General features: G+C 47.4%; 1 protein-coding gene across 1 annotated transcript in view; it reads left to right on the top strand.

The window, feature by feature from the left end:
• unc5ca (unc-5 netrin receptor Ca) overlaps nt 1–12,500 on the top strand; it is a 140,512-nt gene that overhangs the window by 62,194 nt on the left and 65,818 nt on the right. Inside the window, 1 exon segment of the mRNA XM_048243938.1 lies at nt 8,084–8,314. Coding sequence (XP_048099895.1) covers nt 8,084–8,314 — 231 coding nt within the window.

Raw genomic sequence — 12,500 nt, 5'->3', positions numbered from 1 at the left:
ATCCACTATCGACCCCCAGTGCCACTGCACTCATGTTGTGTATTCATTCAATACCCGGAACAGACCCACATGGGACAATGATAGTGATTTAGCTGCTCTGATAATGATCCCCCCCTTCCCACACACACACACACACACACACACACACACACACACACACACACACACACACACACACACACACACACCCCTCTCTCAGGATGGCTGGAATCTGAGAAGCTCCCAAACCTCATTCCCCCACATGGCGCATATGACCTTTGTCCTGGCCAGTATGTGGGGAAGTGTTCTCACAATAAAAAAGTCGCTCGGTGTCTGTCACCAGGGGGCTTGGCTACATATGTTGTTGCACCATTTTTTCATGTTTGTTTTGGCCAGATGGGCCCTTGGAGCTGTACTTCCTGTTGCTCAGCTTGCAGGATATGACACGGTGGGTTCCTGCTGATATCCCAGGAAATGCCGGCGCTGGTGAACATGTCTAGTGGGTTAAGAATTGCTTTGGGGTGAAGGTGGAAAAGGCTTTGCTGAAGGTCAGATGACTTGCACTGCAGATTGTCTGTTCCTTGTGCTATACTGTTAGCCTGGTTAGCATGCAGACCTTCTCAATTGCATTTGAGAGTGGGTCTGGAAAAGTTTAATTGACTTACTTTAACTTCCAGAAGGGTGTACAGTAACTAGCAATGAAATTAAACTTAGATTGGCACATTAAACTCCAACTCATTGCAGAATTGTAGCAATCTCGTAAACAAAGGTTTTACAGTAAATGCAGTTGTTTAGTCAATTCCAAAGAAATACACGTCCATGCCGGATTAGCGATTGTATTTGCGTGACCGTGTTTTTAGGGACATTGGAAATGGGCTTTGATGGCTAGACTGACCTGCAGAGCAAATCCCAAACGTTCGCATGGGTATTCCCAGGCTACTATACTGTGTTTACCCCAAATATTGCTTTACAGGTCCAGAGTTGGAGAACACATTTGTTTAACTTCAGATCTTCAACTCAACTTTGTTAACCACATATTTTGCAAAAGAATAGATAACTGAATAGATTACTGTCTATAACTCTAACCTCCGAGGCTGGATGGTGTGTCCTGCCCCATTATCTCTCTCTGACCAACCATCCACCTCATCCCCTCTCCTGGCACCATGCTACACCTTGGTCACCCTCCTTGCTCCCTCCCAGCCCGTGGTGGGTCACCCAGACCCCCTAGCCAGCTCTGCGAGGCCCGGCCTTTCCACACACACACAGCGGGGGAAGAGGAATGGCGTGGGAGGGGAGATTTACAGTGCACCTCATCCCTGCTCAGCATTTAATCACATGATGGAGAGCCATCCGCAGCCACACAGATACATTTCTTACCAGAGGGAGATAAATCAGGGCCCTGGCTCAGAGAGGTATAAAGAGAGAGAGAGAGAAAGAGAGAGAGAGAGATAGAGAAAGAGGGAGGGGGGGTGGAGGACATTATCTACCATATGAGTGGGAAGGAATGGACATCCGCCAGCTGTTATCGCTTACACAGAAGAATAACGTATAAATTCTTTTGTACAGTAGAAATACGCTCTCTTCTTCCCCGCCATATTATCAAGTGGACAACAGATTCTGGTCAGTGTCGCTTGTCATCTGTTTTAAAGTGTTGGTGGGAAAACCATGGAGCGTGACACACTTTTTTATTATCAGCTTACTCAATGTGCATCCTGATTGCGCCACATTGTGTCAGCTACTCAGCCAGAATAAAAAACGGAATAGGAGTTTTATTTATTTATTTAGTTATTTATGTTATTTCGGGGATCAATTTTAACGCTTTGAGTCCGGCGGGGATGAGCGCCTGATGAAGCTCCGTGCCGTGTGCACGTTCCGGTCCAGCTGCTGCCCAACGCCGCCTCTCCCACCGCTCCCAGCCACACGCGTCTCACTTTCGCCCCCACCCGCGGTCAGGAGATGTCTTCCCTCAAAATCCAAAGCACCATCAGTTGATATTTCTAACCCGATGTGTGAAACAGTGGCTCGGCACCGCCCCAATCAATAGGCCTCTCCGACACGAGGGCTGGTTAATCATTGTCATAAGGGGATTGCCCCCGTGTTGTGACTGCTGAGCAGTTCGGCTCCTTGTGCGTCTCCTCCTGAAAGATTATAAGCAGGCTGTCTCCTCAGAAAGCTCTCCGCTACTCAAACTCAAAACAGGCTTTCACTTACATTACACAGCCATTACCACACTCGTTCACTCATCTTATCTGTCTTAAACAGACTCTCTTAGTCAACATTCCCAGCCAGACATATTTTGTTTCTAAGAACTATTGGATGAAACTGATATGTTTCATATGTGGTCACTTGGATGAAACTGATATGTGATCTCAGAATGATCTCAGTACTCGAAGTTGAGATGAGCGCATCAGTACGAGACCTCTCCTCTTTCACTCTCCCTCTCTCTGCTCTCCCCACCATCTCAGCCTCTCTCTCTCTCTCTCTCTCTCTCTCTCTCTCTCTCTCTCTTCACACACACACAGGCTGTGCAGAATTACAGAGCAGTAGGCTTGTTTGAAGGGGCTGCAATTGAGGACTGGTGTGTATTCGCACAAGTATTAAAAATGGGCCATCGTGGGACCACCTGGGGTTTTGTTTCAACAGAGATGAGATAGATGAAGCCAAAGTGTGATGCCTTTCTTCCAACCCCCCCCCCTCCCCCCTGCGTTCTATTTCCAAACCCTCACTCATCCTTGATCAGTTGATGCCGTGCACGTCAGTCACAACAACCCTTATTTTCCTGCCATTTCACACGCTGCCTGTACAACCAGCACCGTGTGGATGTGATCTGGTTGCCTACCAGCCCCTTCACGGTTCTGTTCACCGTGTTTTATCACTGTAATCAACACCGACGTTATTATCTTAACTACTCAGTATTAACTACCGCCAGAGAGAGAGAGAGAGAGAGAGAGAGAGAGAGAGAGAGAGAGAGAGAGAGATAGAGAGAGAGAGATAGATTCACCATTGACCCTTTTCATCAGTGCAAGGTGTTAGAGTGCAATTACCAGCAGTCTCTCGTGTCAATAGCACCGGTATGGATGGCCCTGTATTGTGTGTGAACTAGGCTGTTAGTATTTGTCTTTGGGAAAAGGTCCGCATCTCGTCTCATCTCGGCGAGGGCAGAGGCAAGCAAGGGCTGTCTGGGTAATTACGCGTCGCTATCAGCAGACGCTCTAGCTCCCTCGTGCCAGTGAGAGGAGGAGAGAGAGAGAGAGAGGAGTGAGTTGTGGCCCTGGGTGCACTGATAGCGCCAGGCTGATGGGCCGCACTGATAGCCGGAGTGCCGTGTGATCAGTTCAACTTCATCTTGAGTATTCATAGCTTCGTGCACTCGATCTGTGGACCGCGCATGTCTCTTCAGCGCTCTGGCTCCCCCCTCGCTCGCTTATTGCTCTTAGGATCATAGCATCTCTGTCTTCCTTTTCGTTTTCTCAACATCATCTTTAGCATCCTCACTGGAGCCCATTTGTATTCCTCTCCTTCTCTGTCTCTCCCTCACCTGAGCCAAACCCTCCCTCTCTCTCTCTCTCTCTCTCTCTCTGTTTCTCTCCCTTCCTTTTTATTTATTTGCCTCTGTTGCTCATGCTCAGTAGAGAGAGAGAGAGAGAGAGAGAGAAACATGTTCTTGTGATGGTGTATAAGTACTAGCACACTCCCACACATGACACAAGAACAGATTTGTGTGTGTGTGTGTGTGTGTGTGTGGGGGAGTTGCAACAGGGAGAGGCAGAACAGATTGAGTGTTAGTTATCCTCTGTGAAGGTGAGAATCAAACACACACACACACACACAGTAGCTCCACATCCAGCTTTCTGCGCACAGGATAGGGGCTGGCGGGTGGGGTGAGGTGGGGTGAGGTGGGGTGCGGTTGGAGCGCAGTGGTGGGGGTTAGGGGGTGTAGTACGTGAGCCCCAGCCTTTGCCAAGGCACATCACAGACCCCAAGCACAACACAGCACACAGTCCCACCCACTGGCACGGAGGGGTGCTGCTGTGTGTGTGTGTGTGTGTGTGTGTGTGTGTGTGTGTGTGTGTGTGTTGGGGGCGGGGGGTGTTTATGGCAGGGCTTTAAAGCACATCAGCCGCCACCTCAAACGGTCCCCCGCTCCCAGATTGGCTGTTTGTCTCTCTCTCTGTGACCTTGGTGCGCTAGATCCTTGAGCAGGATTGAAATGTAAAAAAGACAGAAGAAGAAGTAGAGCTATTCAAAATGGCGCCTGATAATTATAACACACTTTTAACAATTTTGTCCACTAGTTTTGTTCGCTAGTTTGTTGCGCTGCTAGGTTTTTTGTAGATTTATGTTCATGCTTTTGGTTTTCAAAAATTAACTTTTAGGGTCTTGCATTACTGCGCTAGTGGACTGCAAGGTAATGTTGGATGTTTACACAGTTTTCCTCCAAATGCCTCAGCCATGTTTGTTTAAATGTTTGTGTGTGAGAGTGTGGGTATGTGAATGCCCCCACTACAGCGTTCCTGTTAAGTTTGTTGTGTTTGAGATAGTGATCACCCTGAGATTTTGGTCGGGGGAGAGAGAGGGGGATGTTTAGGGGGTAGTGAGGAAGGAGGTGGAGGATGTTAAGTTGAGGGAGTGGGGTGAGGTGTGTGTGTGTGGGGGTTCACGGTTCTGGTCTGCAGCTGCTGATCCCTTGAACTGATAGACTGGCATTACCTCATGGCGGCTACGGCTTCTGCACTGATAAGACATCAAGAGAGCTTTCCCAAGACAGTGCTCACACTCCACCTCGCCGCAGACTAGTGAGAGGAAAGGAGTGTGGCAGAGGGAGAGGGGCTAGGCAGGGAGAGGGAGGGGAGAGAGAGAGAGATGAAGAGATGAGGAGAAACAGCAAGGGAAGAGAGGAGCAAAGACAAAAGAGCAAGTCAAAAGAGAAGTCTTTTAGTTGTCAAAGGGCTGTTTAGATTTGTATGTGCGCCGTGTCAAGTACTGGCACTGGCTTAGAGTAAAAGTGTTGCATGTAAGACTGGGTGGATGTAACAGACTGTTGACTGAGTTAGAAGCTGTATTATACAGACACTCATACATGATTGTAGTTAGTGGAGTCATTTATTCAGTGTGGTTGCAGTGCTGTTCAAAAACCCGATTGCGTCTGGCGCACCATAGTTTATCAGTTAGTTCACCCAAAATGGTTGACTTTGCTCAAGGACAGCTGGCATTTGGTTTGCCCCATTACAAATCATTTCAACAAGTTCAATCATGGAAGCCATTACACAGTACCTCTGGCAAATAGTATGGCTATTGTCAAGAATCATACAATGGGACGTGGAATATCATCACACACAGACGGTACATTTATTCACAGTTCTACTGTGTACCAAAATGAAATGTTCACACAGACTCACTGAGCAGCACTGCCTAAAAGATAATTAGTGGAAGCCCAGCTACCGTATTTCAACACTAGAGCATGTGTTAGAATTTATGACTCAGACCAAAATAATTAAAGCAGGACGGAACTAATGAACCAAGGATGTGTTTAATCATTAGCAATCTAATCTATATTATTCCACATAAATTGGCCTATCGACTAATTGCAAAGATAGATATCATGGAAACCAGTGAACATTTTAAGGCTGACCGAAAATTAAAACCCATCTATTTTTCCAGGGAATTTATTTTGGTGCCACTACTGATCTAAGGAAGCTTAGAGCACCATGAAGGCATATAGCTCCATTTGCACTCCTAAGAGATCCCTTGACATTGACAGAGTTATTCTCTTAGGATAGAGAGGTAAAGCTCATGGCTTTATAATCAGAATCTTCACATCAAGAGAGACCGTGACAGCTGCTTCTTTGTATATTGTAGTCATTGAGTCAGCTTGACTTCTTTCATCTTGGGTTCCTGGGTCAGTCCTGCTAAATATTTTGTCTTTGATGGAGTCATGTTTCCCTGCTGGCAGACTGGTAAATAAAGCATAGAAGAACTCACCATGACAGTACGTTATGGGGTAACATTGATGTCTGGCTCTTGATAGAGAGACATGGAAGCCCTTCAGAGATGTCTCACATCGCAAAGAGTTTTCTCTTGAATCCATCAAAATTGTTTACCTTTCATAAATAACACTCAGAATATTAAAAATATTTGGATTCATTTATGTCCTGGAACAAAAGAGTGATGAACGCAGAGGATGCGATCATGCACTTTGCAATGTCATGTTTTTTATACCTTGGCATTAAAAGTTTATTTGGCCCAGGGATAGCTGCAGAAGGGCCTGAGGTGCATTAGCCTGCATGAACTTTACTGCCCTTAACCCAGCAACCGTTTCCCCCAGACTAGCTCCCCCTGCTGTCTGTCATCGAAAGTTACCCAAGACAACCAGCCATCATCCATCCAAATAGAGAGACAAAACCCCAGTAAATGTAAATGAACATAAGTAAACACAAATCACCTCGACTGAACAGAATAGTCCACCTCTCCCTTTAAGGGCTCTGAGCCAATGTGTTTTATACAGCGTGAAAATGAAATTTCATAACAGACAGTGATGACGCAGTTTAAGGCGAGTGAGGCCGGCAGGGGGTCTCCTCACACTGGAGGCGTGGTGCCCTGTGGGGGGGGGCTCTGAGAGGTGACTCAGTGAAGAGATGGGGGATGGAGTGGGGGCAGGCTTCACCTGTCCGCCTGCATTAAACCGACTCTCGTAGCCTACCTGCGCCCTGACGCAGCCCGCATGCATGGCCCGTGGAGCGACGAGTCCCGGAGCAGGGATTGGTGTGAGGATGCATTACAGATGGAATGATAGAGTCCTCGTTGGAGGAGGAGAGGAGGGGGGCGCAGCAGCCTCTCCAGGTTGTGTATCACGTGCCGATCAATCATTTATGTGCGTCGCGGTTTGAGCAATGAAGGTATCAGTACCGGTAGTGACTCACGGGGGTGAGGGGGTTGGATTGGATTGATTCTCCATATAAACCACACACATGCAAAAAAAAACTGTTTTTTTCTCCTTCCTCAACATTATTCCATCCCCTTGCATTTTTTATTATTCATCCAAATTTGTTTACCATGAGCCGCTTTCTAATCACAGACATTCCAGAGTGTTAGCCCGAGGTAAAGCAACATTCGCTCGTGTGATAAGGAATTAACCACGAGCCCTAGATGCTGGGGCGGAAATGGAGATACGGACCAGCTCGGCATAGCAGCAGCAGCAGCAGCAACAGCAGCAGCAGCAGCCGTCTGTCTTGCCCTATCTGGGTTTGTGAGTGTACCCTGGCACCTCTGAGCCAGTCAGTCTTTTTGATGTAGAGACCCCAGGTGAGGGCATGACTGGCTCTAATGAAGCCTCCCTGATGACAGAGTGGCATGAAATTACAGGCTGGAGCAAAGCAAAAAAAAAACTTTGAAGGGAAAGAAAACGAAGGGGGGACATCAAAGTCGAGAAATCAAGTGTGCGTATTGAGCCGCCGGGTCTGCCACCTATTTATGATTTCTGTCGGTGAGGCACCGCTTCTGCCATCTATTTATGGTTTCTATTGGCGAGGTTTCCGATTCTGCCACCTATTTATGGTTTCTGTCGGAGCTGGGATGCTGTTGCGGTTCTCCGCTGCTAGAAGTAACCGCAGAGCGATGCTGTGCTGAAATGGGGCAATGCTCCCTTGTCTGATAATTATGTATGTTTTAGCCATCGATTGTCGCTGGCCCGGCAGCTGGTAAACATGTCAACTGTCATAGTGAATTAAGGGACTTCAAGGGGAACTGTGTGGCTTGGACTGCTGAGCACAGGGCTTGTGGCTTATTTGTTATTTGTTATTTGTGAGTGTCTGTGGGTGAAGCTTTCAGCACTGGAGTGTAGTTGATGATATACACTGATCATTTGCCATTCATGCTGTAACTTAAATGTGTTATCAAGCAGCAGATGCACTACTCTTTCTCACCCATGATCAAACAGAAATGCCCAATGGGCCAGCAACTAGCTGCCCAGTGAATGAGATTATTCAGTAGACAAAAATAGGGTAAAGATTAGATGTTAATATATAATCTCTCTCTTGCTCTTTCTCTCTCTCTCTCTCTCTGTCTCCTTCTGTCCCCTTCTCCCTCTCTCTCTGTCTCCCTATAGTGGACGATGACTTCCTGGGGCTGGGTGAGCTACCAGAGACCTTCCCCTCGGACCCGCCGGAGCCCCTGCCTCACTTCCTCATGGAGCCCGAGGAGGCCTACATCGTCAAGAACAAGCCGGTGAACCTCTACTGCAAGGCCACCCCCGCCACACAGATCTACTTCAAGTGCAACAGCGAGTGGGTCCACCAGAAGGACCACACCGTGGAGGAACGGGTGGATGAGACATCAGGTTAGTCGATGTAAACAAACAAACAAACAAACAAACAAATGACACTATTTAGGCGTTGGGAATGAGTCACCCGCACGCCACTAATGACAGGGATCAGCAGGATGCACAATCGGCAGTGGAGCGAGGAGTAAGCCACAGCTGCAGTGTACCGCCTGCCCTTTCCACATACACTTTTACAGAAACAGGATTTCACAGCCGCCTTTTTAACACGGACGGGATGAAAGAACGTGTGGGAATTCCAAAGAGATAATCCTCCCTTTTAGAGTTCCTTTTAAAGAGTAAAGTCACATATGTTCAGCTGCGCTTGCAAGGTTTGCTTGATTTCACCATCTTATTTTTTATTTATTTGGTGAACGATGTGTGTACTTAGATCCACAAAGCTTCTGTGGGCTGAATAATGTGTTCGTATGGATTAGAAAAAAATGCAGTGCCGGAGTACAAAGTTAAGAAACCGAGGCATAACCCATACAGAGCGAGCTGCAGCTTAGCACATGGCAAAAATATTGAAATGATTTCAGTGAGGTGTAGAGGTATCCATGGCATATTTTCTTTTATTATGGTGGGTGATCTCTTTATTAATTAGGACAAAGAGACTTTTCTTCCAGACAGAGCAAAAACTACTGCAAGTACAAATTGTATGACAATGACAGGGATATCAGTTATGACTTTTAGTGTGCATTGAGGTAATCTGTGAACAGCACTTTTGTACTTGACTTTGCAAACATGGCCAACCAGTTGCTCAACTGCTAGTAGGCTCAAGTAGTCTCTCATTTACCTGATCCAACCTCTTAAAGCACTCTGAGAGAGATACTCCCTCACACACATAGTCAAAACATTTCAGCTTTTCCCTAAACAGGTAAGAAATCCTATTTATTACAGAAATCCAGTGAGTTGTGCCTTAATCTGAAACCTGCAGTGCTCTCCTGGTGTTTGTCTCTTCGTCTCTTCACTTTCACTCCAAAACTCCTTTCACCAAATGAGCCGAGCTCTTCTGAGCCAGCCCTAACACCCCCACCAACCCACAAATCCTGCCACTTCCAGACATCGTCTCTACTACAAACAAGCACCCAGGGAGGATCTCAGGGTGGGGAAGAGCGCTAATTGTGTTGTGTTTGTACCGCTGCAGACTTGATACAGACGGATCAGTCGGCAGCTTCTGTCACCTTCCCTTATGCAAAAGGCAGCGGCTGTCTGTTTGCGCAGAACAAATGGATGCCGGGAGGAAGATTCGCGCAGGGTGTGTGTGTCTGTGTGTGTGTTTGGGGTGGGGGGTGCTCTCCACGGGAAGGTGACATCTCCACAGCTGTTTCATTCATCAGCGTGTTTTGACTGCGGAAAGGTGAAAGTGGAGCGTGCAAAGTACCAGACTTCATTTCGGTGAGCGTCTCTGCTCCACTTTTCTTTCCCTCTCTCTCTCTCTCTCTCTCTCACTCTCTTTCTCTCTCTCTCTCTCTCTCTCTCTCTCTCTCTCTCTCTCTCTTTCGCTCACTGTCTCTCTTGATCTCTTGCTTGTTCTCTCCTCCCATCTCCACAAGTAGGATCTTTTCACTTCACGGTCAATAAAGCCGTTGTCTAAGTGTTTATTGCATTCAGGGGCCGGGGCGGCTATTTTCCAGGCCGGGGTTTGGCCTGTGAACATGCTTACACAGGGGCCTTACCGGAATGCACTCTTTATTGTGGACGGGACAGGGAGGGGATGTCATTCGAGGTTAATGTGGCATCCAGATCCCCAGACACACCGCCAAAACGCCTGCAGGGCCAGTAATATCCAGACGTCTGATAAGTCCTGTCGTCTCTCCCAGACCAATAGGAATATAAAGTGTGTGTGTATGTGGGGAGGGGGTAGAGGAGGTGCAGTATGATTGCTACCTGTGGGCTACAGGGCTAACTCAATTTCCCACTTTGGCAGCTGAATGTGGTCAATCAAGGCAGACTTGTAGTCTATAATGACATGGGGACCCTGAGGGCTTTTATTCTTTACCAAAACAGCTCTGCTGCCGTCAGTGCTCCCGCCCTCTTATTTATTCACAGCGATGCGCGCTATTTATTTCTGCCTGGTGTGCACTGACTGCGCTGTTGGTGTGCACACTATTCCCCATTCTCATGAATGCCAAAGACTCTGTTTTTTTTCTGTCATTTCATGTTGATGTTGTCACATGTGAATCTTTGAAAGTTGTGACTTCTTGGTTGCTTGAAGTTGTTGGCTACTTTGCAGACTATAGTGCCAGAAACAACAACAACAGCAGAAAGACAACAGCAACTGTGTCTATGGTATAGCCATGAGTCTTAGTCTTGACTCTTTGTTCATTGCACCACTAAAAGTGAGGTGAACAGGTTACCGTATTAGCATCTTACTCACAGCAGAATAATTCAACTAATGATCAAATCAGTAAAGCCTAGCTGCAACATGACAAAGCCCTTAATCTGGACTTGGTGACATAGCAGTGAATGCTTGGCTGTTCCAGGGGCAACTGTGTGTCACCTTGACAATAGCGGAAGGATGTGTTGACATTCGTCCTGCCCTGCGGTCTCAGTATCAGTCAACTGTTTGTGTGTGTGTGTGTGTGTGTGTGCGTGTGTGTGTGTTTTTTCCCTTAAAGCGTGGGGATGAAACCCAACTCTGACCTATTAGGGCCCTGCCATGCTTGAGCAGAGCAGCAGCTACACACACGCTCCTCTCTGATGGAAGCCCCCAGCCTCCTCCAATCTGCTCTGCACCATCCACCTCCTCTCTAATTCACCCATTTCCCCCTCTCCTCTCCTCTCCTCTCCTCTCCTCTCCTCTCCTCTCATTTCCTCTCCTCTCCTCTCCCTTCCTCTCCTCTCCTCTCCTCTCTCCTCCTCTCCTCTCATTTCCTCTTCTCTCCTCTCCTCTCTCCTCCTCTTCTCTCCTCTCCCTTCCTCTCTCCTCTCCTCTCCTCCCCTCTCCTCTCCTGCTCTCCCTAGCCACAGCCAACCCCGACTGAAAGAAAAGAAAACCACAGATAAGGGGTGGCTTTGACGGTCAATAGCTATTTGAGAGGATGGAAAGCTGATCTGATTCTGATTCTCTCTCTCTCTCTCTCTCTCTCTCTCTCTCTCTCTCTCTCTCTCTCTCACTCTCTCTCTCTCTCTCTCTCACTCTCTCTCTCTTTGCTCCACTGTCTCTCTTGATCTCTTGCTTGTTCTCTCCTCCCATCTCCACAAAGTAGGATCTTTTCACTTCACGGTCAATAAACCCCGTTGTCTAGTATTTTATTGCATTCAGGGCAGGCGGCTATTTTCCAGGCGGGGTTTGGCCTGTGAACATGCTTACACAGAGGGCCTTACGGAATGCACTCTTTATTGTGGGCTGTGGACAGGGAGGGGATGTCATTCGAGGTTAATGTGGCCGCCCAGATCCCCAGACACCGCAAAACGTCTGCAGGGCCAGTAATATCCAGACGTCTGATAAGTCCTGTCGTCTCTCCCAGACCAATAGGAATATAAAGTGTGTGTGTATGTGGGGAGGGGGTAGAGGAGGTGCAGTATGATTGCTACCTGTGGGCTACAGGGCTAACTCAATTTCCCACTTTGGCAGCTGAATGTGGTCAATCAAGGCAGACTTGTAGTCTATAATGACATGGGGACCCTGAGGGCTTTTATTCTTTACCAAAACAGCTCTGCTGCCGTCAGTGCTCCCGCCCTCTTATTTATTCACAGCGATGCGCGCTATTTATTTCTGCCTGGTGTGCACTGACTGCGCTGTTGGTGTGCACACTATTCCCCATTCTCATGAATGCCAAAGACTCTGTTTTTTTTCTGTCATTTCATGTTGATGTTGTCACATGTGAATCTTTGAAAGTTGTGACTTCTTGGTTGCTTGAAGTTGTTGGCTACTTTGCAGACTATAGTGCCAGAAACAACAACAACAGCAGAAAGACAACAGCAACTGTGTCTATGGTATAGCCATGAGTCTTAGTCTTGACTCTTTGTTCATTGCACCACTAAAAGTGAGGTGAACAGGTTACCGTATTAGCATCTTACTCACAGCAGAATAATTCAACTAATGATCAAATCAGTAAAGCCTAGCTGCAACATGACAAAACCCTAAATCTGGACTTTGGTGACATAGCAGTGAATGCTTGGCTGTTTCAGGGAACCAATTGTGTCACCCCTTGACAATAGCGGAAGGATGTGTTGACATTCGTCCTGCCCTGCGGTCTCA

The sequence above is a fragment of the Alosa alosa genome, chromosome 5 (assembly GCF_017589495.1).
Source record: "Alosa alosa isolate M-15738 ecotype Scorff River chromosome 5, AALO_Geno_1.1, whole genome shotgun sequence".
NCBI lineage: Eukaryota > Metazoa > Chordata > Actinopteri > Clupeiformes > Clupeidae > Alosa > Alosa alosa.
Note: the sequence above shows the minus strand (reverse complement) of the source record. Positions and strands in the feature narration are given on the sequence as shown.